This window comes from Manis javanica, chromosome 2, assembly GCF_040802235.1.
Source record: "Manis javanica isolate MJ-LG chromosome 2, MJ_LKY, whole genome shotgun sequence".
In the NCBI taxonomy this organism is placed as follows: domain Eukaryota; kingdom Metazoa; phylum Chordata; class Mammalia; order Pholidota; family Manidae; genus Manis; species Manis javanica.
The window spans coordinates 36,081,941-36,107,017 of record NC_133157.1 but is presented as its reverse complement, the minus strand read 5'-3'; the positions used below and the strand labels follow the sequence as shown (position 1 = coordinate 36,107,017).

Below are 25,077 nucleotides of genomic sequence, written 5' to 3'. Positions count from 1 at the left end.
GGACCCCAAACAGGTAATTGGATGGCTGAGGCTACAGCAGGAAGGAACGTGGATTGACTGTGGAAAGGCTACTGCTTGACTCTGTGGCTCAGCAAGGAGTCTTCTCTGGGGGCCAGGATTGGTCTCCACTAGCCCCAGACACACCCCCATACCTGGGCCCCAGCCAGACCCTTCATGTCAGCTCTTGGGCAGAGAGACAGATGGGTGAACTACCAACACATGCCTCTCAATTTCCTATTCCCAATACATCATTGCCTCAAGGTGCCCACCAGCTTCAAGGAGAAAGAGTTGGGACTACAGATCAAGAGAGGGAGAAGCACTAGGCAGAGGCACACAGCAGGCAGAGGTTGGGGCAGGAGTCCTGGTGTCCTGGCAGCCAGCCTGGATCTGTAACAGCAGTCCCATACCAACACTGTTACAGGGGCCAGACCTGAACCAGGATTTTATGTGGCACAAGTGCCTAGGAATCCTGGAACATGCGGGCAGCTGGGCCAGGGATGGAGCATTCTGTTAGGCAAAGACAGACAGATAGGCAAGTTCCTAACCTTCTCATCAGATAGAGACAAGCATTCAGATAAAAAGTTCAGAGAACAGAATCAGAATGAAAGAGAGGAAAGAGAACCTGGGAGAGGGAGACCAAGAAATAGACACAATCAGAGATAGAGTCAGACACAAAAATAGAGATGCAGAGAAAGATGTGAGTCAGAGACAGAGAGACAGGAAGATGCAGGAGGGAGAGACATGGAATTAAAGACAGAGAGACAGAGATAGGGAGAGTCATGAAGTCAGAAACAGTGTCTCAGAGTCACAGAGCAATAGTGGCATGGAGTAAATGAAACATAGAGAAACTCAAGAGACTGGAAGATAGAAAAAAACAGGAGGGAGAAATAGAGATGGAGAAGACAGAGACAGGTGGAGACAGAAGACCAGGAGAGGCAGAGAAATGGAGAGAGAGCAAGGTAAAGGGAGACAAAGACAGAGTGAGTCAAAGAAAGAGATCAAAACGGCAGGAATGGGAAAAGCAGACAACAGAAGAGAGTCTCCTGGTCTCCAGTCTTTCCAGCCTGGTCTCCCCAGGGTTTGGGCCCCCCTTGCTATTCTTTGGTTTCCATAGCAACAGGGAGGGCAGCACCAAATCTGCATATACATTTACATCCTTTCTGTCAGCATAATTCAACAGATCTGTGCATATTCATGAGACTATGAACGAAGGTGACTCTCCCAATCCCTGCTGAAAACCTGGATGTGATGCCCCCTCCTGGCAGTACACAGTCATGGTTCCAGGCCCAACCCCAGAAGCCCGGACCTATTCGTGCCAGTTTCTGGTAACAAAATTCACCCCTACCTTTCTCAAATACTTCCCTGTATTTTCCTACCTCCAGACCTTTTAGGTGGTGCCCCTATACCTGCCAAGGATTCCCTTCCCTTAGTATCAATCCTGCCAACTGGGCAGAGAGACAGATGGGTGAGCTATCAACACATGCCTCTCAATTTCCTATTCCCAATACATCATTGCCTCAAGGTGCCCACGCATTCACACACACATACGCATGCACACACGAACTCTGGTTACTCAGTCACACTCTTATCTGGGTATTTCTGTCAAAGCAGGTGGTGCTTGAAAGGATCACATTGAAAGAGGCCGAGGTGTAGGCTGAGGTGAATGCTGACAGAGCTACCAACAGAGAGGGACCTAAGACACAGGGACCTCCACATGGAAGCTGACAGAGCTCCTGGTTCCAGCCAGAATAACCAGAACTAGAATAAAGTCAAAAGGAGCCTCAGAAAAGAAGGGCTCAGATTGTTCAAATGGTGGGGAAGAAGGTGTACCAGGGCCAAGAACATTTCAAAGTGCCAGGCCTTGAAAGCTCTTATGGGCTGGTGGGGGCTTCTCCAAGGCCTGCCCCAGACATAATTTTGGTTTACCATCTCCCCCTGGATCCCTACAGGAACCTCCTCTCTGCTGTTCCTGCCTTGTGTCCCCAATCCATTCTTCTCTGTAGCAGCCAGAACTCTCTCTCTGAAACACCAATCTGATATTCTGTATCACTCCCTCCTTACAGCCTTCAGTGACTCTCCATCACCTTCAAGAAAAAGTCCAAGCTTCTTGGCCAGGCACTCAGGCCCTTCCAGTCTGGCCTCCCACCCACCTCTGAGCCTCATTCCTTAGACTCCCAGCCTTGAACCTCATGCTCCAGTGATCATCTCATGCTCTTCTCACCTCTATGCCTTAGCTCATGCCTACTCTTTACCCAGAATGTACTTTCCACTTTTCTTTTGGCTCTTGGAGATTCTACACAGGTATTCCCTTCTCTTCCTTGAAGCTTTGCCTAGCCCTAAAGCCTGGATGAGGGGCTCTGAATTCCTTAAGTCTAATGAACTTCCTTAATCCCTGTTTTAATTACATCAACAGTGAATTACCTAGATATGGCTATAGCCTTCATGGGCTGGAGGTTTTGAGCCAGTGACTATATTGTCATATTGTGGGTGCCCGTTAGCTATTTGTTGCATAACAGAGGTCACTGTGCTCAGTGAGAACCAAATTTCCAGCCAAGACTTTTTGCTCTGTGTCTTGAAGTTCAGGTGGATCTCCACACCAAACCAGCAAAACGGATGGGCTATACCTTTGTAAATGCTGCCACCTTGTGGCCAAACTCAGAAGCACAGCCAACACTTCCCTACAGCAAGAACCAGAGTGGGAGCCCGAGATGCCCCACAGAATCAGGGCTGATCCCAAACAGGGGGAAGTGAGAAGGTAGGCTCTGAGGAGGGAGCGCCAGAGCCCAACACTGGTGTACTCTGAAAACTCTTGATGAGTTCCAAGCAGAGAAAATGGCAAGAGCAAAGGCTCACAGACAGAAAACTCTTACAGCACATGGGAAGAGTGAGACGTGTTAGTGTGGCCACAGCCCAGGGCCCAAGAGGACCAGGCCAAACATGGACTGAGCCATGGCAGTGACCAAGCAAGGGGATTCTTTAAGGCCATCCAGTGAATGAATTTGGATCTTGTCATCTCATCTGGACACGGGGAGGCAAAGGGAGCAGAAGACAGATATGGGTGTGACCACATACTTGGAGATTCAATATTTATTCATTCACTCATTAAATATTTATTGAGCCCCTTCTATGTACCAAGCAATATTTAATATCTTTAGGCTACATCAGTGAACAAAAGAAAATTCATGCCCTTTTGGAGCTTACATCCTCAATAGAAGACACAGACAGTAAACAAAAATATTTTAAAGAAGGGGATTATATTTAGAAGGCAAAAACAAAAACAAAAACATGGGAAAAAAGGCAGTGTGAGATCAGAAGTGCTTAACTGCAACTTTAAATGGGGTGGTCAGAGTAGGCCTCATTGAGGTGACATTTGAGCAAAGATTTAAAAGGAGGGAGGGAGATAGCCGAACAGGTATCTGGCAGAAGAGCATTCTAAACGAAGGCAATAGCCAGTGGCTTGGCTTAGAGAGCTCAGACGGAGTGCAGCAGGGAGACCAAGAAGGGGACTATTGTAAGATAATGAGGGGGCACAAACCAACAGATGCTGTGGGAATGCAGAGACCTAGGAAGCAAAATTGGCAGGACTTGGTGGTGTCTGCTTGCACATGGGATGCATAGAACTCCTCCAGTCACACTCTGTTCTGAGGTCTCCATTCCAATAAACAAACAATACATGCCTCCTCTAAGGCAGGCAGTGAGAATGCTCAGCACCCTACATGACTACCCTGAATGACTCCATCGCCCACCTGGATCACCCCACCACGGTCTCTTAATTCCTCAACCTCACCTGCAGGAACTTTTCCTCCAGGCTATCTCACTCTCACGTCCACAACCAAGCCCTGTCAACTCCTAAAACTCAAACCCACTGGCTCCTCCATCTCATCCTTTAGCCACTATAAAGGGTTGAATTGTATCTCCAAAAAAGATGTTTAAGTCCTAACCCCTAGTACCTCAAAATGTGCCCTTATTTTTAAATAGGAACTTCACGGAGGTAATCAAGTTAAAATGAGCTCATTCAGCTGGGCCCTACCAATCCAATATGGCTGGTGAAAAAGGAGAATTTGAACATAGAAACAAACATACACAGAGGGAAGATGATGTGAAGATGGATGACTGGAGTGGTGCATCTACAAAGCCCAGAAGGCAAAGACTGCCAGCAAACCAGAAGCTAGGAAGAGTCAAGGAAGGATCCCATCGTAAGAGTTAAACAGCCATGCCGAAACCTTGACTTTGGACTTCTGGTTTAGACAATAAATTTCTGTTGTTTGAAACCACTCTGTTTGTGGTGCTTTATTATAGCAGCCCTAGAATCTGGTATAGCTACAACGCCCTACTGTCGTTCTCTCAACTACTCCATCTCACCCCACCTCAGACATTTTCATGGGGACTTTCAGGCCACTGACCCCTGCCCCTTTCTATCTTCACTTCTTTCTGACCCACTTAGGATTCCTTGGTCGTCCACTACATGCATGCTCTTGCTAGTCTCTTCACTACTCTCCCATCATTTCAGCCTGTCTTAACTTCAGTCTGGAAGAATGCAGCAGTGTTCTGAGTCCTCACCTGACCGCACATACCCTGACTGATGACACTACAAGTTCATGGTCACCAGCTTCGATCGGTCATCCTACTGTACCCCCTTTATCTTTCCCAATTGCAACAACTTTCTCACACTTCCCACCAGCCTCCTCATTCCACTCTCAGCAGTGGGACTGTACTCCCGCACTGAAGTGGGAGAGAAGCCTTCGGAGCTCTGAACTCCCTTATGTTCCCACCTTTACCTCCACACCCATTTTCATACACAGGCATCCTCAACTCTTTCCCTCCTATTAGAGGAAGCCATTTCTCCTCTTCCCTTTGGGAGGCCCATATCTCCACGCTTCTGGATCTCATTCCCTTTCACCCCTTCAGAATCTAACTCTGAGTTATTCACAGACTCCTGCATCTTTAATCTCTTTCCCTGTTTGCTTCCCCTATCAGCCTACAAACATGCTCAAATCTCTGCTAACTCATTAAAAATAAATCATTTTTAATACCCTCTGTATCCCACATTCCTCTTCATCTATTTATCACCTCCTCTCCCATTCACAATCCAACTTCTTGAAACTGCTGTCTCCACTTCTTTACCTTTTGTACCAAGGCCTAACGTTTTTAAAGAAATTATGGAGGCAGAAGCCATGCTGCAGTAGACTAATGAGAAAGTGGATAGTAAAGAAATGGCATCAGTAATTACACACAACTCTTATGCTCCCAGACTTGGTTATGCTTTCTGACTATAAAACCTTCGCTTCTCTGTGGGTCCCTCCCTGCAGTTCTATGTGTAGGACCCCACTGGGCCCTGTAGAGGCCAAGAAGGCGAAAGGCTCCAGAATCACTAGCCATCACTCCTTCAGCCTATTTCCTGATTCTCTGAGTTGCAGATCCTGTTCTTCCTAAGGGATTTTGACCCCAGCTCAGTTTCCCTCCACACTACCCCTGCCATCATACTGGAGACCCCAGACCTAGAGCTTAATGATGAGGGGCCCAACTGGGAGCACCTCCTAGTAATCCCAGGGCTTGTGATGCCACCTTACTGAATCATTCCTTCAGCACAAGACACCATGCTTACTCCACATGACAATCCTGCCCTAGCCTCAGCAGGCTGCATCAGGATGGGATACTGAGCCAAAAAGCAAGTCTACAAATAGCCTGGCCCCAAAGCTCTGGGGACCAGTGACACTGGAGAGAGCTGTTGATGGTAAGACACACAAACGGAGATGTTCAGAGAAAAGGCAACATGCAGAAGCTGTGAGGGAGCAAAACCCCTGAATTAGCCACGAAGAGAATGGGCAGAAGTCAGGCAGTTGCTGGGAGCAAGACACCCAAGTTACCGCCACAGCTCTAGGGGTCTGTTAGATGTTCCACAACCTTTTGCATTTGAGATGCTTTGGGGAGCTGCTGTGAGGATTCTGTCTCAAATACTCCCTGGATCTCCATCAGAGTCTTCTGCATCACTGGACAACTTCCCTTGGAAAGCAAAGGATGTAGTGTTCAAAGTTTTGACTGCAGCCTGCTGGCCCCTTGGGCCCCCCATCCCAGCTCTAAGCCCTTATTGAGGGCTCCAGTCCCCCAACTCCATTTCTCCCATCTTAACCCCACCTGCCTGGGCTCAGCCAAACATTATTTCAACACTCTCCAATTGCTAAGCCCATCTGCCACGCTGAGCCCAGAAAAGCCCCAACTTTGTGCTTTCCTAGTGACTGGATATCCAGGCTGCTGGATACATTGGAGAAGACCTCAAGATCCAGTGGGGGACCCAAATGATTCAACTGTTCAAAGTCTGCACTGCCCACAATCCTGCTCTGGTCCCCCTTGCTATCTTGTAATCTTCGCCTCTCTCCTAATGTCTCTGACCTGATCAGGCTGAATCTGGCAGTCTCAGGCTGAGATGAAAAGGAGCAGAAAGGAATAAAAAGGTAAGGATGAGACCTAGAGGGGAGATGTGGGATTAAGGTATGTTTTCAAGATAGGAAAAATCATGTTTCTAAGTTGAGTCAACTAATGATAGCAATTAACATTTATATAGTACTATATGCCTACATGGTATCTAAGAGTCCTGTATGTGTATTTCTACATTTAATCTTTCTTAACAACTCTATGAGGTAAATACTATATATCCTGTTTTATGGGTGACAGCAGTATTTCACAGAGCAGTAACTTGCCCAAAGTCACGAAGCAGTAACTTGCTAGTGATTAGCAGAAATAGGATTCAAATCCAAGCAGTCTGGTGTCCAAGACCATGATCTTCACCACTACACTACATGCTGCAGACAGAGAAAAGTGTCTGACTTGGCAGTCCCTAAACCAGCCCAAAACAGGTAGCAGAGAGCCACCCAGGGGTCTAGATATAGTCAGGTTCCTGCTTGAGGCTTCTTACTGACTTTAGATCCTCCCAGCACCAGCCTGAGTCTACCCTTCCAGTCTCCAGCCTGTAAACTCCTGGGGACAATGGAAGGGACTCCCAACTCCCTTAATCCCACCTCCACACAGCAGGCCAAACAGAGGCTCATCAGACAAATGGGCAGAACCTTTATTTCCTAACTCACTCCCTGAACCTCTGTTAGAAGGCAGATCAGAGGCACTGGAAGTGAAAGGCAGAGTAAGCCTTTCTTAAGCAATCCAGAACCTGGCAGATACCCCACACTTATCACTCTTCACAGCAGTCCCTTTCCACACACCAGAGAAGGAGAAGCAATAGATTCAAGTCTTGCTGGGATGCTGAGCAGTTACAGAGGCCTCTGAAAGAAGGCACAGTCATTCTAGACATTCATGCCTGAAGAACAGGTTGCTTAGTCAGTCCTCAGGACCGCATGTCTCTGGCCCTTCTTCGGGGTCGGGGACCACAGCTGGAGCTAGGTGTGGGGCCCAGGCCAGGGGGTGCCCCTGGAGGCTGGTAGCCACACTCATTGGGGTCCAAGGGATCCCGGCTGAGCAGTACCCACACTGCAGGCACATGGCGGCGCACCGTGAGGGGATCTAGGCCTGTGTCAGGTGAGGCTGGCACCCAGCTGTCCTCTGTCTGAAGGAAGTGCAGCTTGGTAAGCTGGTGGAGGCCTGGTACCCGCCGCTTGACAATCTCAGCACAGCTGACAGCCTTCCCTGCAGCCCGGCCAGAACCTGAGAACACCACATGCCTTGCACTGCCGCCCTCCAAACGACCCAGCACCAGCCCCAGCAGGTTGCGGATTTTGCTGCCATCTCGGACACGCATCTCCAAGGTATCAGGAGGAAGCTGGGGCATCGGAGAGGGTGCTGGGAGTTCCACAGAGCCAGCTTTCCGGTAGTGCTCCATTCTGTTTGCTGAGTGTCTGGATTTCACTGCCCACTGCAGGAAGTGTCAGATGAATGCTAGGCAACATGTCCCAGCCCATCCCCCCACTTTGGCTCTCTAGGACATGGCCCTGCTTCCCAATCCAGACTTCCCAGGAACAGGACCATATCCCTTCACCCCCAGCTTCTCAGGATAGGAGCCATGGCCTGCCTCACCCTGGGAATGGACTGTACTCCATACACCCCCCATTTCTCTGGCAGGGCCATAAGCCTCCTTCAACCCTGGAGTCCCTGAGACAGGACCAAATTCCGCAATACTGGGTTCTTCAGGATAAGGATCAAGCCAAGCCATCTCCTCCCAAGCTTCTGGAGGTCTGGGACAGATCTTCTCCCGTCTTGAGCTCCCTGGGAAAGGGCCCAGATGCTCACTCCGGACTGCCTGAAAACAAGACTTAAGACTCCTCACATGAGCCTCTCCAAAGCAGCGAGAGGCCCCCCACTTCGGGCTCCCAGAGCTTCGTACACTCCAAGCTCCCCGAGACAGGAGACAGGGCCAAGAGCCCTCACCCAAAAGCTCCTGAAGACAGCCGATTCCTTCCCCCGACTCCGGGATCCCTACGACAGGGTCGAGCCCCTCTCACCCCCACACTCCCAGGGTCGATCTGCCCAACCCAGGTCACTCAGACACTCCGAGCAGAGAGGCTTAACGTGGAGGGCTGCTGGGGCTACGCGGGACGTCGGGTCCACGGCCCGGCCGGCCTCGGCCGTCTCCATTGCCACAGGCCGCCCCCAGGGTCCGGCCGGCCTCCCCTCCCTTCTCCTGACCCCCACCTTCAAGAGCCCCCTCCCCGCTAGGTTGTGGCTCTCACCGCCGCTGCCGCGCACGACTCAAACTCTACCTGAAGACAAGATGGCGCGCGGGCCGAGAGCGCGCCGAAGCCTCGGGGCCGCGCACGCCGGGCGGGGGCGGGGCCTGAGGGGCCGCGGCTCCGGCGGCTTCCGCAGGAAAACGGAATTTGGCCAAGATGTCCAGGCACCGGGAACAGAAGTGCAGTCTCCCGTTAATACCCAGGGAAGGAGCACTCCTGTAGGGGTGGAGAAGGCCCTGCGGAGAAGAGGAGCCGCCATCATCGAGTCCGGCGTCCCACGGATGGGGAGGATTTGGCCCTTAGAAGATGGCAGGGCTGGGGTTGCCAGACGAGCACACCGCAATAGCAAAGGCGAAGCAGAGGGTTTTGCTTTGGACAGCAACAAGAGGTCCCGTTTGGAATGGCTGCTGCTGAGCGGGCAAGAGCTTTGGTCACCAAGTTCTGAGTTTTAATCTGTGGGGACTGACGAGCCACTGAGGGTCTTCATCAGGGGTTAATGAAACCCGAACGCGTGCATAGCTTCAGGCTGCAGCTCAGGGGTGGATGGCGGCGGAATGCGGGTTGGGGTGGGGATTGGGCCGCCGTGTCCAGGGGGCTTGTCCATGGAGACTCGTATGGTGCCCGGCTCAAATATTTGTTAAATGGTGTGTTGAAAGAATGAACCAGTGAAATGGCATGGGAATAGCGAAAAGTAGATTAAATTGGGAGGTAGGTTCGGTGAGGAGTCGGCGACTTTTTGGACCGAGAATGAAGAACGTGGAATGACTCCCACTCTGAGACTTAGTTCGGACTTAATTGAATTTGAGATGGTAGTGTGAGACCGTCCCGGTAGGGCGCGCGGGCCTGCTGTTGAAATGGGGCCTGAAGCTACAGCACTCCCTGAGACCACAAGGGGACAGCAAACACTTGGAGCGAAGTGCCTATCAGTCTCAGCTCTTTCTCATCGTGTTCCCTCCCTCTCCTTCCCAACTGTCCCCAAACCTCTTCTCTGTTAATAGCACCAGGTAGGATTCCAAGAGAGAAACGTCAAGGTTCCTCTTTGCCTTCGCACATGCTGCTCCCTTGGCTCTAAAAGACCCTGCATGTCACCCTCCAGGGCTGCCTCCCCCATCCCTTTTTCTTGTGCCCCCAAAGACCCTGTGTTTACTTGATGGGACTGCCTTTTTCTTGACTGTCTCCCTGGCTAGTCTCTGCAGGGCAGGGATCAGATGGACCATACCTGACATCTGACATTTAGATGGTACCTGGGAAATGTGGGACAAATGGACATTCCATTCATGTCAATCAAATGAGAGCATTTGTCCTGAGAGCCCTACACCTCCCAGAATGCCAGACCAGTGTGAGTATAGTTTCTGGTTCAACTGCTAGGAAGGTTGACAACTCTACTCTCCAAACTTCCATCCCCACCATCATCCCCATCCTAGACCAGGAAGCTGGCACACTCCTCCAGTGATCTCTACAATTTATTGTCACTACAATAGGACACTGATAAAGGGAGGGAGTGCAAACAGCAAACTTCAAATAGCCAGACCTCTGACCTCAGAGCCCCACCTGAGTGCAGACTGGTAGGCTATCAATCCAAAAAACTGAGAGCTTCCTCTGCAGGTTGGCACACAGCCCTAGAGCCTGGCCGCCCTAGCCCACTGTGAGATGGGGAGTAGCCATCACTCCTCTGCTGGCTTCACTTGCTTGGCGGCCTCTAGCTGGCAAAGTAGCTCATCCCACTGCACAAATTGTTTGGAGAGAAGCATTGTCTGGTTGCAGGTCAAGGTGAGAACAAGAGTCAGAGACAGTAGAGAGATTTTGCATCTGCCAGAAGGGTAGGGGAGCTGGGGAATAGGCTAGTTGGGATGGGATGAGAGACACAGGGTTAGAGATGGAACAAAGGAATAGGGCTTTGGACAGCACTCCTCAAGGGCCTGGCTGAGCAAAAAGGATACAGTCTTGTTGTATTCCTCCAGGAGAGCCTTGGACTCCTCAGTGATCTCCATACACTGGTCCTATGGGGTCAAAGTGTTGCAGAGAAAGGAGTCAAAGTCCCCACTTTCCACTAACCTTCCTGCCTCATCAGGGATTCTCACTCCCCATGGAGTCCAGAAAGGGTGATGTTTAACCCCAGAGCCAAAAGGAGCAAATTTCAAAAGGAGCACTTTCAGACTCCAGGGTGGGTACCTGAACAGAAGTCCTAAGGCTGATGGAAAGGAGAATAGGTTACACATTTAAGGAAACATTCCTGCTAGTATATGTCTCCTCCTCTCTGTTCCCTATTTCGTGAACTTTAACTGGAACCTGAGCATAACAGTTCTACCCATTGTCAAGGACACACCATCCCCAAGAATTCTTGGGTACCTCCCGACATCAACCTTCTGAAGTCTCAGAATATCCCTACTCTGGGAGGCAGGAGACCAGGATGTGGCCCTACACAACTCCCTTCCCCTCTTGAAGGAAGATAAAGGATAAACCCCCAAGTTTCCCCTGAGGTTTGCATCAAAGGAGCCCAAGGCTGCTTCCCCAGGTGGCAGGGGTGGGGACTAGGAGCCTCAGCACCTCTACTCTCCCCTCCAGTCCTATCCCCGCCCATACCTGCTGCTGGATGTGGATCTGGGCCAAGCGCTGCAGGCGGGCAGCATGCTCAGGAACGGCTGTAAAACACAACGTATTCTGCCCGATGATGCTTGCTCCTTCCCCTGGGACTGCTCAATAGTCTATTAGGTCTTTGGCAGGATTACAGTATTGAGTGGAAAAGCTAAACAAATGCTAGGCTTCATCGACCGCTGCAGCTGGAGGTGGTGATGGGGCTCCCTGTCCACCACAGTCTTAGTCTAGGACCCAAAGGGGAGGGGAAGATAGGCCCCGAGGAGAAGAAAGAGCCTTAGGGTCCCCAGAGTTGCCCTGTACCCCCACCCTACTGCTGTAAGCAGGGCCTGATAAAGAGAGCTTCGCCATCATGGGATCTGTCCCTTTGCTCTCAGCCCAGCAGGACCAGGTCTGCCTGGCCTAGGGAACAGGGAGACTGCAGGTGGGCTGAGGATGAATGCCACGTCACTAAGCTGGCCACCTGGAATTCAACACCTTGAGCCTCAGCCACCATGCTGGGCCTACAGCTTAAGGCAGTCAGATGTTCAGCAGGTAGCTGATTGGGGTAGGGAGGGGAAGCTGAGAAAAATACCTCCAGAGACAGATAAGATGGATATCTGGATTCAATTAAAGTCATTGCTTGTCAAAACTCAAGACCAGAGACTGCTCTTAGCAGTGCAGCAGTTAGAATTCACACACAATTCACGCACCTGGCCTCTGCAGCACCCTGAAGGACAGATGATGCTAAGGGGTGGGGTGGAAGGCAGAAGGACTCTGCAGAGTTGAAGGCTGCTGGGCTTACACTAATGTCCTGAGGCCCAAATTGCCTACAGTTCTGAAACTGAGCTTTCTGCCATGGCAAATATAATCCCAATGCAGATGGCAGGGTGAGGGTAAAGACAGGGAGCAGCCCTAGCCTGAGCCCAGGGAACCTGAGGCACAGTGAAGTCCTTCCCATCCACCCACCTCCCCAAGCAGAGTAGTGGAACTGCAGCTCCAGAAAGGTACCTTTGATCTGAGTGCTGTCCAGTATAGGCACCAAAGCCTCCACCTGCTCCAGGAGTGCAACCTGGGAGAGGATAAACTGCTCCTCTAAGGCATAAACAGACAAGATTGTGACAGTAAGGCAAGCCCGGGCACTGCTTTGCCTATGCCAGGGGCTGAGGACCTGGCAGGGGAGATGGCTGAGTTCTTGAGCTTAGGGCAGCTACTCTGCCCACTGCCCCCTTCTCTAGGTACATATTCCCCCATTCTGCCCTCACCTTTCCTGGGCACCTCTAATCTGACCCACCTTGAGCCCAAGAAGCCTCTAAGTTCCTCCAAATCCCACCTTTCTCCAAATTTTAACTCTGAAGCCTCTTCCTCCAGCCTCCTATCAACAAACTCAGTGAGTCCCTCTGAGGCTACAGAAGACAAACTACTTCAGACTTGGGCTCCCACAGTCAAGTACTCCTGGGAAGGCATGAAAAAAGAGACATGTGGCAGACTATCAGGCAGGTTCTTCTCAGTGGCTCTGAGAGGCACAGACAACTACAAGCTCCTGGAGAGATGGACAGTAGTATGAGAGTCTGGTGAGGAAAGCAGAATCTGGGCTGGGCTCTGCACAGGGAATTTCAATGGCTGCAAAGAACCAGAAAAGGCATTCAAGAAGGGAGGACTGTTATGTCAAATGTTTGGAGGAAGGAATGCTTGTCAGTTAGTAGAGAAAAAGCATTCATTCAGTTGGATGAATTGGAGTAAAGAGAGCATAGGAAACAGCTGGATGGAAGGTATAACTTGTCAGTTAGTAGAGAAAAAGCATTCATTCAGTTGGATGAATTGGAGTAAAGAGAGCATAGGAAACAGCTGGATGGAAGGTATATCCAGCAGTTTATAGAAGGCATTGAATTGCAAGCTAAGGAATTAGGACTTTATCCTAGCAGTGGGGGGAGGGGGGGAGAGGGAGAGAGAGAGAGAGAGAGAGAGAGACTGAGGCTCGAAACTAGACAAACTGCACGTTGGAAATGTGTTTTGGGGAGATGATACTAGACCACGTGCCAAAAGGGAAAGACTAGGGTCAAGAAAACCACTTAGGAGATTGCAACTGTTTATGCATAAGGGGATGAACTCTGAGCCAGTGGCCACAGGGATGGATGGAGAGTCAGTGCAGAATCCCTCTTGAATCTGGTGCCCAAGCCACAGCAATGACTCAGGGATGTTCTGTTTCACTGCTGTGAACCTCACACCTAGAAGTCCAGATCACAGTAGATGATGATTAAACATCTTTTAAATGAATGAACAAACATAGATGCTTGGCAACCCTACCTCATGGAGTGGCTGGCTAGCTTATTAGCAGACATTGCTAAGGCAGTAGTTCCTGCATAGAACTCAAACCCCATAGCTTTCTCACATGAAAAAAAAGATGTTGAAACTCATGCCAATATTCTCAACTCTCCAAAATGCAATTCCCTCTGCCCCATCCTTTCCTAAAAGCTCCTCTGTCTAGTGAGCAAAAGTGAGGAAGTTTCTGAAGGAAAACCATAGAGGCCGACCATTGATAGTACACTGGAGCAGCTCCCACTGTGGCTGGCATCATGGCCTGCAGCGGCCTCAGAAATATACTGTACCCAATGCCTATTAGATGACCACAGGACCACCTCGGGCCTCAGTCCAGAGCCAGGTCAGAATTCCAGATAGCAGCTTCTAGGGCTGTATCCATAAAAATAGTAGTAGGAAGTTCATCTCTGTGCCCAGCTTTCCTCACATCCACATCCCCAGATACACATGCACACACTGTTCAGAATACCTGCTAAAATGAACTGCAGCTTAGAGGCATCAGGCATGGCAATGCGGTCAATGTACTCAGGATCCAGGTATTTGATCAGGTCTTCAACTGGAAAAGTAGCAAGATGGAAATTGGAATAGGGCTGAGGAGTGAGAATCTGTCTTATGAAAGATATCAGGGGAGTGGTCAACCTTGGGGAGAGCCTTGAGTGAGATGATACTGAAAGTGTCCATCAGCAGGCCTCCACCAGTTCCTCTATCCCCACTTCTGTATCTCTCCCCTCTGATCATCTGCTGACCAATCTCAAACTTTACAGCTGGGAACACAATTGCCTCCACTACCCTGGGGCCCTCGGCATTCCCACTGACCTATCTTCACCAAGGGTGGAAGGCCCCTTGCCTCTCAGTGCCAGAGGTTTTTCTAGTTTCTAGTTGTTGAGCAGGTGGCTAGCTTTGACACCATCTGACACCCAAGGCTGGGGCTCTCAGTGCCTAATTTCTTTCCTGCCTCTGAAAATGCCATACCCTTCTTCCTTCACCAAGGACACCTTTCCAGGCAGAGCTCTTACCCCATAACTTAAGACACTGTCATGGGCTTGGAATAAAGTAGAAAGCACACCCCCATTCACCATTTCAGCAGGGAAACATCTTCACAAACTAACCCCAAAGGGTGACTCCAACGATCTACTGGGCTAAAGGGTCAGGTCCAGGGCCAGGTCCCAGAAAGTATAAGCATAGGAGGGAGGGTAGACAGGCACCCCATAGAAGCACTTACTCTTTTTATACAGAATCTTCACTCTCTCTCTCTTGCTGGCGATGTTCCCCAAAGCAACCTGCACCTTGACCAGACTATCAGCCACCTGTAGGGGGAGTGGAAGTTAGTGCCAAGATTCACCACCTGGCTTAAGGTTTGGAAGAGGTAAAGAACCCTCAGTCCCTCTGACTCCCAAACCTCCTTGTCGCAGCAATCTAAGTTGGTCTTCTCTTGTATTAAAGGAGATATGCAACCCCACCTTCTGGAATCCTCAGTGAAGAGTGATAATCACGTACTCCTTGGCGAATTTCAAGTCTAACTGGGAGGTAATGAAGTATTTAGTTATGGGGCACTAGCATATACTATATATTCCTGGGTTCCTACTTCTCTGGCTGAACCTAGCTAGGCTTTAAAGGTAGAGTGTGAGGAATTTCAATATTACAGGGTCGAATAGAGAGGCTGTTGAAGTGAATGATCTCACCCAGGTTTTATGTTAGAGTATGAGGAATGCCAAAATTCAAGGGTTAACTATACGGGGAGGCAAGTAAGACTTAGCAGCAGCAGCCAGAAGGTAGGAGGAAAACGAGCAGGGTTAGCATCCTATATGTCAAAGGAGAGAATGTTTTGAGAACTCAGTTCTCAAATGGGGCACAATCTTCTAGGAACAACTAATTTCACAAGCAGTGTACAAAGACATCTTTACTTCTGAAGCACTTAACTCCACCTTCAATAAAAGGTCTTCCCATAGGAAAAAGGGGATGGGAGGGCAACTAAATTTCACAGTTGCCAAAATTCAGTCACCAGGGTGGGGTGCCGGACCATACCTGAACACCTAGTATCCAACCCCCTCCCTCCTAATCTTGGCTCTCTCAGACCTCACCTCTCACCCGCTAGAGACTTCCTTATCCCCCTATGCTCTGGAGTCCCATGGACCTCTGCACAATTCATTTAACAATTAATTACCTGGGGCTCCATGACGGCAATCCCATTGTGGATTTCATCTTATTAAGACACTTCTTAGTTTCTCGAGTGTGTCAGGTCTCCCCAGCTAGCCCGCGAGAGCAGGGGCGGGGTCTTAGTCACAATACTCACCGAGCCCATCTCAATTGAGCCTAAAAAATCGCAGCGCCCTCCATGGGAATGGAGCCTGAGAGTCCGATACGCTCCGGGAGGTTGACCAGACAGACTGGAGCGGTAGCACCCATCCTAGGGACCAGGCCAGTAGACCGCTCTTGCTCTGCTCCAGAAAGGGACCAGTGGACCCCAGATCGCTCACCTTTCGCGAGCTGCGCGACCCGCCCGACCCGTACACCCAGCGCTCCAGCTCCTCCACACGGGCCTGTAGCCGTTGTACATCAGTCACAGCCGCCATAGCTACTGGAGCCCTGCCTCAGACGGGGAACAGCCAGAGGGCGGGACGTCCGTCCAAATAGAGAAGGCTAGCCAATCAGAGCACAAGAGCGCCCCTCTATACAGGAAGTGACGACACTATTCGGACCTTTGGTGGCGGAAGTTGACCAAGGAGGTTGGTGCAAGGTGTTAAAAGCTGTCTGGTTACCTAGGTAACGGCTACCTGTCAGGCCCTACTCTTCTTTCCCCTGCTATTATCAAGACAATCATTGCCTTTCTTCTAATTACAGGATACCAAATAGGTTTCCCCACCCCATTCCATAAGGTTACACATATAAATACACCCATTATTCCGATTGGTCTGTTCCCATAGGTCAGAAGGAAGCCCTGAGAGATACCATAGTTTTGGGGAGTGCTCTAAGGTTCAAGAGATTAAGGCCACTCAGCACTATAGTGGCAGAATCGAGAATTCAGGCAATCTGATTCATGAGACTGAGCTCTCCTACTCTCATGGACCTTTGCTATTCTGTCTTACCCTCTGAGAACCCTTGGCTCAACACAGCTTGTGTAAAACCACATAATTTCTCCCTAATCCCCAGATTCAAACAAGAAGGAGAGGAGGCACTGGAAAGGGAGGAACTGCAGTTTTATTATTCAATATGACCTGAGGGACCGCTCTTTCACAACACCCCAACCCAACACTTCACCTGGCTCCTGAAGAGAAGCAGGTCTGACTCGAAGAGGTGGGATCCTAGAGATGACACAGACATTGGGGGGCACATGAGGAGATGATGGGGGTTAATGGGGACAGAACTCTTTGGTAGATGCTGCTGGAATTGGCCAAGGAAGAGGTGCTTTCCCTTTACAATGAGGTAGATGTACCATCAAAAGAAAACTCTTTGACATCAAGTCCACATGGCACAGAAGAAGAGTAGTCATTTCCCAGGGCTGGTTCCTAGAGTGGGCATCCTGGAAGAATCAATGTGTGTGTGTGTGTGTGTGTGTGTGTGTGTGTGTGTGTGTGTGTGTGTGGTCTCCTCCCCACTCAGCAAGGGCTGGGACTATTAATTCTATGTGGGGCTCTCAGCGTGAGGTTCTGGAAGGGGGCCCTGTAGTGGGTGGGGGTGCAGGATTGGTTGGGCCCTGGGAAGCTGGTACAGGCTGGCGGCGTGCAAAGAGGACACCTGGCAAGGGGATGAGGAGATGGTAAAGGGCAAACACAAAAGGGGGGAGTGAGGAAACAGAAGAGGGGGAAAAAAGTCAGTGTCCTGAGTGACCTGAACACCCACACATATACCTCTGCCACAAAACAATGAGTACAAGCCTCTTTGGTCAGTTAGAAACTCCTATGCCAACATAGATACTCTTGAACAGGTAAACAAGAAATATTTACACTGATACACAGGCCCATGACAAGGCTGACATCCCATGGTACCCATGCCAGAGAGGTCATGCCTTGGACCGCATGCTATGTAGACACCCCCTTTAACCCATGCCAGTGTAGCAATCCACAGAACCCCATGTTACTCATGCAAGTTTGGATATTCCTGAACCTCATGCTAATAGAGAAAGTCTAAAATCCCCATGCCAGTGTAAATACCCTTGACTTCATGCCAGCATAGACAGCCTCTAGTACCCATACCAGTGTAGACCACCCCGTTGATCTCTAGGGCCATGTTGATACTGCTGATACCACTGCCTGCCAGATTGAGAGGCCCATCCAGCCGCTCTTCTGTCCAGGAGGGGGCAGGGGAGTCACATTTTTGGGGAATCAAATTTCAGATTTACAAGTTCCCCCCTTCATACCTATAGACGACCCCCTTTCCACTTCAGCCCCACACCTATCATCACACAGTTGTCTATTAAGGGATCTATCTGCCCCACCTCCAAGGCCTGTCAGTGATGGGTCTGTCCTCACTCTGTGTACAGACCCAAAGCCCTCTCAGCAATAAGCCCCTCCTCACCCCTCAGGGAAATCTTGCCACGAGGCAAAAAACTGGGGGGTATGCCAGGTCGAGAGTGGTCCGTGGGCCCCATCAACACAGCCCTCTTCTCTGGGGGTTCCTCTGGTGCCAACTTCTCCCGTGCAGGTCCCAAGGCCAGGCCTACAGGCAGTGCCAGTCGAGGGGGGGTTGGAATTCCACTCTCCTCTGGAAGAATAAGTCATTCAGCAACCCTAGCCCAACCAACTCCATCTCTGCATTTGGTTCTCCCCCCAGGCCTGGGACCAAGGGAGGTCACCCAACTTCAAGCACCACATTCAATTTCCCCTCCCATCCAGAATCTCAGCCTAGAGGTTCTGAAGCTGGAGAGGCCAAAAAAAGCCGATATACATGTCTAGGTTGGTCCAAGACAATTTGGGGGATTTTCTTGTTCTTGATTGTTAAGTAATACAGGTCACAGGAGTCACAGACGACATGCAAACAGGAGCCCCAGGTGGACAGGAATGGAATAGAGCTGCTCTGGGTAAAGGACCTCTTCTTGGTCCTTTATCCTCAGGACCTTAGGACCCCTAAACTTGAGCGTGCACTAAACCTCAGTGCCCTATCAGTCCTTACTGCCCCCATAATTTAATGCCTCCCGACCTCAGAGTCCCCACATTTTAATTTTCCCTATATCTCAGCATCCCTCTAGATCTCAAGAGGCACCCCAACCTCAATCCCTCTTCCCTCACACCTTTCTTGACGGGGCTCGGGCTCAGCTGCGCGCAGGCGTGCGCCGGCAGACCTGATGCGGAGCCCTGGGCGGGGCGAGGGCAGGGCGGCGGGGCGGGAGGGGCGGAGCCAGGACCTAAGGCGGGGCCCGGAGTGCCCCGAAGGGACGGTCCGGCCAAGCCGAAGAGCTGGGAGGTGGTGTAAGCTTGACGACGGCCCTCGCGCCGGTTACTGTCGATGGCTGCCTGCAGCTCTCCCGGGGAGCTGAGCGCCCGCGTCTCGCACTCGTACGGGTACAGATACTTCATGTACCTAGGGGCAGACCAGTGGTGGTGGTGGGGGGGGTCTGGGCCCAGCTGATCAGACCCCACACCTTGACGCCCGCGCCTTGGGCACTCCACGCCCCGTGACTCTCCCACTCCGCTCGCGCGCCCGGCCTCACTGGGTGCGTAGAGTGAAGGCGGCCGACGTGATGGTGGTGGGCAGGCTGAGGCCGCGCGTGACCTCCCTCCACACCTTGCGGTTGATGACTTCCACTAGGCCGCCCTTTGCAGTCACCAAGCGAAACAGCGCGTACAGGTCCAACACCTGCTTCGCCATGATGGGCACACGGTTCACTGGCGTCCCTGGTTGCGGGGGGTGGGCAGAAAGTCAGGACACTATAACTAAGTCCCTGCCTTGTGGGCATCCTCGGGGACTGAAGGAGTCGTCTGCCTGGACGAGGCCCGGAATCATGGCAGGACTGAGAAAGGAGGGGTAGAGGGGAGGGATGGGGAAACGGGGTTCCAGTCCGAGCCCAGCGAGCCCCCAAGGCCTCCACTGTAGCAGGAAGGACAGGAGGCTAGACCAGGGGTCAGCAAACTTCTTCTGTAAAGGGCCAGATAGTAAATGTTTTAGGCTTTGTGGGCCAAACGTATCTGTCAGAACTAAGTACTCTACCACTGCTGCCTGAAAGCAGCTATAGAGGATATTTAAAGGAATGGGCGTGGCTGTGTTCCAATAAAACTTTATTTACAGAGTCTGATATCGAATTTCACATCTTCAGACATGTTATTGGTCTTTTAATTTTACGCAATATTTTTTAATGTAAAAGCTGTTCTCTTCTTTCAGGCGGCTACATTTGGCCCGCAGGCTTTAGTTTGCCGGCCCCTGCGATAGATCATAGGAAGGACTTCCCTACAGTGCTGAAGAGCCTGGACCCCGCTAAGCAGGCCCGGGGATGGCGGATGGGAGGAGCAGCCCCGCCTCAGCTCGCCGACTCCGTAGCCCGTGCCGCCCCCGCCGGCCAGTCCTGACAAAGGGGCCTGTCTGCGCTGAGCGATGGGCCCCAGTTAATTCCTTACCGATCCCGTCCCCTTCCGACGCTGCCTTCGGACCCGAACAATTAGCTGCGGCCTGATTAATGGGGGAAAATTATCGGCCCCGCGGGACCCCCACCCCCCGCAGAGGGAGTGGAGGGAGGGGGAGCAGAGGGAGGCAGATCTCCTAGCCTGGCGGGGGTGGGGGTGGGGGGAGGTTGGCGGGTGCTGGAATCTGCTAAGACCTCCCTACCACCTCCCCACCTGCCCCAGTGGAGGGGAGAACTCGAGAAGGTGCAGCGAGGGGACACTGGGACCAGAATGATTGGGCTTCCCTAGGGAGCAAAAGGACCAGGGGCCCCACTGAGAGATCCTGGTTAGGAAAGTACCTGAAAGGGGTGCTGGGCCTGGGGGGTGGGCCCGAGGGACTTTGGCCAGCAGCCGCACTAAGGAAGGGGGGACAGTGCAGCCAGTTAATTAGCAGCTTATCAGGCCGGGCTCTGAGTGAGTTAATTAGCTTTGTAGAGAGATAATGAGTCAGTGCTTGGACCCATGAATCTGGGGAGAAGCCCAAGTGATGGACTGCCGCCCACCCTGATCCCCTCCTGAACCCTTCTTGTATTCTCTTCCAGCTCCGAGATTCCTGGAAAGAAATTCCTTCTCTTCCACAGCCCCAACTCACATGTTACCCAGCCTACCCCTTAAAAGGTCCTTCCTTCAGTCTAATCCCAGTCCTTCCTGCTGTAGAGCACTTTGGGTGTCCCCTGCCTGAAGCAAGGGGAAACTGAAAGAGACAAGGCTGGAGGAAGGGTGAGCAAAAGAGTACCAAGGCATTCCAAACCCCCCAGTCTTGGGAACCCCCCACCCCGAACCCACCCCCCACCAGTTCCCCCTCCCACCCTCCCAATTGATCTCACACTCATTAACCTGCCAGTGGGCTTGCCACTAATTAATCCCTGGGTGGAGGAGGGGGGCAAGGTCAGAGGTTAAAGACACTATCGAGGGCCCAGAGGATAGGTGCTGCCAAAGCTCAGGCTTCTGCAGAGAGGACCCAACTTGGGGACTAAACCCTGGGGTCTCCCCTTTTTCAGACCTGGTAAATGGGGGACCTTCCCTTACATCACCCCACTCACCCCTCTTCTGCATGAAGCTAAACAGGTCATCCAGAAATTCCTTCCTCTTGGGGTCTGCATCGAGCTCGTACAGCTGGGGAAGGACTGAGATCATTTTCCTGCTCTTCTGACCCCAACTTCCCTCTGGATCCCAACTCAGGTTGTACCCTGAATAAGGGTCCCCAGCTAATGGGGTAAGTAGGGTCTGAAATGTGGACTACTGACATTAGGGTCTCTCCCCTTGGGGGAAGGTAGGGGCACTTTTTTCAAATACACACAGAGACCATCTACTGGCTGGTGGTGCTCTGGGCAGCTCCAACCACCCATCTGGGGAGTAAGGGCAAAGGAGCTACAGAGGCTCAGCCTGCCCTCCAGAGCATGCACAGAGCCCCAGGGAGGAAGTCAGGCTGGGCTGTGTTCTACACTGAGGAAATTTAAGGGCTTTTTGCTGTTCACATCTCTGCATCAGGGCTGAGGATGAGGAGCAGATATTATTCTAATCCATCCCTCAGGCAGTGTGGATGCTCAGAAGCTCCTGGATTGAAACCAAGGGCTCCTCAGCACCTTCTGATCTGATCTCCTTCCAAGGGCCAGTGACCTGCTCACTACAGAAGCTGCCACAGAGGCAATTCCTTATACCACCTGGGACCTGTAGGGTTGGGACTTGAAAAGGGTTATCCCACCCATTCCCAGTCACCTTGAGCCTCACTTCCAGTATCACTTTCCAAATACCACCCATGAGGAACAATCCCTAGGGTAACACAGTCATTTACACAGAGTAATAGTCCCTGAGTATCATCCATAGGTAATACTCCATCCCCCCAATAAGAAGTTATACAGTAAAAAATAGCCATGAATAACAAACCCCAGAGACATCTTTAGAGCTACTCTCCCACAAGAACTGAACCCAGAGTCTTAGAAGGATACCCACAAATAACACACACACTGTCCAAGTAATAATCCCCAAAATTATACCCAGGAGAAACAGTTACTAGGGCCCTACCTCCAGAATAACAGAGCCCTGAGTGAGTAACACTCCCAGTTTTCCACTAATGCCATAGAAAACCAGTCACAGATGAACACTTTTGGAAAATATCCAATACCAACACCCTGCAAGTAACACCACAATAGTACACCTAGAGTTACAGCCCTGTGAAATATCTTCATAGTGACAGACTGAAATAGTGCCTTAGAATAAACTCCAGGTGGGTTCCACAAAAAGAAGAACCTCAAATTAAGGCCCTTTGAGTAAGATGTCATTTCCAGCTGCACAGCGGCCCATTTGGTAACACTGTGGCTGTGGTGGCCATCACAGCCTGGGAACTGTCATACGTGGAGCTCAAGCCAGGGAGAGGATTTGGAAAGGGGAGTGTAACAGGGAAGAGATGAGGGGAGTATCAGCTTGCCAATGGAGTGGCAACCCCCATACTCCTTCCAAAGACAGAAGTAGACAACCCAGGACATGCCCACTGATTATTTGAATACGACCTTGTGACTTCATGTGTAAGAAGGTTAGGTAGGGAATGGTGCTAGCATTATAATCCCCAGTCCCTAGATCCCTCTTCTGCAAAAGAATTCTTGAAGGCTCCTACACACTTCTCACTTTCTCTTCCAGCATCACCAAGAACCTTCAATCTGTCAGCTGACCTCATGTTCTGGGCGTCTCGTCTCCTGCCCATCTCCAGGGGTCTGTCTTTCCCTCCCTGTCTCTATCCTCAGTCTTTCCACCATCTCTCTCCAGGTCTCTGCTTCTGTCCTTACATCCTGCAGTGGGCAGCGGGGTGGGTAGGCTACTGATCACCTGGCTCTGCGCTTGCCCAGAGAGGAAGAAGCAGGGAGGGCACATTGATGGGGTCCTACCTGCTTGAACTGTTCCTCGTAGGTCCACTCATGGGGCTGAGGTCCAGGGGGATGGCTGGAAGGTGAGCTGGGGCCCTGCGTCCCTGGACGGCTCTCCTCGGCTGCCTCGTCCTCTGTCCCAGCTTCCTCTCCCTCCTCATCTTCCTCAGCATCCTCTGCCTCCGCCCCAACCTCCCCCAAGGTCCCCTCGGGGGTTTGCAGGGTCCGGGGGCCAGGCAAGGGGAGCCGTGGTGGTGGCAGTGGGTGTGGAGGGGCCAATGGCTCCACCCCCTGGGCCAGCCGGGCTGCCTGCTGCCTCTGCAGGACCTCCATTACAGCTTCCAGGCGCAGTCCCCCCGCTGGTGGGGGCGCTGGTACCAGGCGGGGCCCCGTGGAAAGGGCCTCCTGTGGGGGATGGAATTATGGGTGCATGGCCCTGCTGCCCCCATAATCCCCAACACAAGGGGAGATGGTCATGGGTTCAGGGAAGTGCAGGGGGGCCAAAGAAAAAAGGCAGAACGACAGCTTTCCCAGAGAGGGACAGAGACAGCGAGGCAAAAAGAACAGGAGAGACAGAGACCAGACTGGAAGAGACAAAAATGGCATTGACTGTGGACAGGTAGAGACTGAGCAGATCAAAGAGGTGACAAGGACCAAGAAACAGAGAGAGATGGAGGAGAGAGAGAGATCTGACAGGGAGATACGGAGATAGGAATGGAGATGGGACAGAGACAAGGAGAGACAGAGGTAGAGAGAGACTGAGAGACTGAGAGGGACCAAGATTGAGAGAGACAGAGATATCAGGCAGGCACAAGGATGTAGAGGCAGAAATGGGGAGAGATGAGTCTGATAAAGATATTGGGTAGACAGACAGCGATGGTAAGAGAGCGAGAGTAAGAGATACATATCAAAGACCTGAGTGACAGGCAGTCCTGGGAGAGGGACAGGGACAGGGACAGAGAGACAGAAGCATAGACAAATAGTGAGACAGGGTTCAGAGAAATAGGGAAAGACCGACGCAGCAGGAGACGGAGATAGAAGAGATTAGAAAGAGACAGGGCGAGACAGTGAATTGAGGGGGCCAGAGAGAGAGAGAGACAGGGAAAAACAGACGGAGAGACGGGCCGCTACACAGCACCGAGGAGGCGCAGGAGTGGAGGGCAGCGCGGGCAGAGCCCGGGACGGGGACGGAACCCGGCGGGCAGGGGACAGCGGGGTCTCGATGCCCGCCGCCCGGCTCCCCGCACCCAGCGGCCGTACTCACCAGCCTGGCGCGGCGCGCTGCCCCCGGCGTCTCCACGGCGCTCCCTCTGCTCTGCCCGCCTTTCGGGCGGCCCCTGCCTCGGCTGGGTTCCGTGCGCGGGTCGCCCCGGTGCGCTCCTGCCGCCGTGCGCTCCTCTGGCCGCGGTGCGCTCCCTCGCCGCTCGGCTGGCGGCGGCCGCGGAGGCGGGACCCAAACGGGGCAGGGCGGGCGGGGGCGCAGGGGAGAGGCCCCGGTGGGCTCTGCCCTCCCAGCCCCCCAACAGGTGTCTCCCCCTCAATACTGCCAGACTCGAGGGGGAGAGGGCGCTGGAGAGCTGCCGGGAACCGTGCAAAGAGTGAGGAGTCCACCGCCACTGGACTCCGGGCCAGGGCCCCGCCCAGCCTCAGAATTCATACCCCCCACACCCACACTTCTTGTACGCCGTTCACACACAAACAGCCGTGTCTACTAACCAATACACTCTGTCACAAGTTCAGGCCCACAGTTGCTCTATCTCACATACTTGGTTACACGGGCACTACAGCGCCAGGGGCTTGGGTGGGCTGTGATCATGAGGGGAGTAGCTTTGCGGGATGCTGGGGTGAGTGTATAGGGTCTGGACAGAACAAGAGCTTCCTCCCTGCCCTGCTTATGTGCTGTCCGCAACCTCATGTGTGCTGCAGTTTGCACAATGTGTGCACATGGTGAACGCACACCTCTGCACTCACACTTGGAGGTCTCTGAGCTGGTTCCATACCTGCAGTGGGGTACACACACCACAGGCAGATACACTGCCATACAGTTTTTAGCTC

The 25,077-nt window shown here is 52.0% G+C and overlaps 3 protein-coding genes across 5 annotated transcripts; all 3 read right to left on the bottom strand.

Moving 5' to 3' along the window:
* Window positions 1-7,045: 7,045 nt before the first annotated feature.
* On the bottom strand, window positions 7,046-8,862 carry RPP25L (ribonuclease P/MRP subunit p25 like). Of its 3 annotated transcripts, none has more exons than XM_017657880.3 (2): window positions 8,706-8,862; window positions 7,046-7,861 (listed from the first exon to the last, which is right to left on the bottom strand). In XM_017657880.3, exon 2 carries the CDS (start codon window positions 7,826-7,828, stop codon window positions 7,337-7,339), a length of 492 nt encoding a protein of 163 aa, XP_017513369.1. In that variant the 5' UTR covers window positions 7,829-7,861; window positions 8,706-8,862; the 3' UTR covers window positions 7,046-7,336. The 3 variants fall into 3 exon arrangements, with proteins under 3 accessions (XP_017513369.1, XP_017513360.1, XP_073084128.1); XM_017657871.3 differs by having other exon boundaries at window positions 8,676-8,762; XM_073228027.1 differs by lacking the exon at window positions 8,706-8,862 and adding an exon at window positions 8,023-8,615.
* Window positions 8,863-10,120: 1,258 nt separating this feature from the next.
* DCTN3 (dynactin subunit 3) lies at window positions 10,121-16,206 on the bottom strand. Its single transcript, XM_017657893.3, has 7 exons — window positions 16,046-16,206; window positions 14,791-14,875; window positions 14,038-14,124; window positions 12,261-12,344; window positions 11,259-11,317; window positions 10,616-10,675; window positions 10,121-10,429 (listed from the first exon to the last, which is right to left on the bottom strand). Exons 1-7 carry the CDS (start codon window positions 16,139-16,141, stop codon window positions 10,340-10,342), a joined length of 561 nt encoding a protein of 186 aa, XP_017513382.1. The 5' UTR covers window positions 16,142-16,206; the 3' UTR covers window positions 10,121-10,339.
* A 996-nt stretch (window positions 16,207-17,202) lies between these two features.
* Window positions 17,203-23,355, bottom strand: ARID3C (AT-rich interaction domain 3C). The gene is made up of 7 exons (XM_017657530.1): window positions 23,044-23,355; window positions 21,205-21,277; window positions 19,216-19,399; window positions 18,796-19,085; window positions 18,084-18,269; window positions 17,762-17,851; window positions 17,203-17,303 (listed from the first exon to the last, which is right to left on the bottom strand). Exons 1-7 carry the CDS (start codon window positions 23,353-23,355, stop codon window positions 17,203-17,205), a joined length of 1,236 nt encoding a protein of 411 aa, XP_017513019.1.
* Window positions 23,356-25,077: the final 1,722 nt, after the last annotated feature.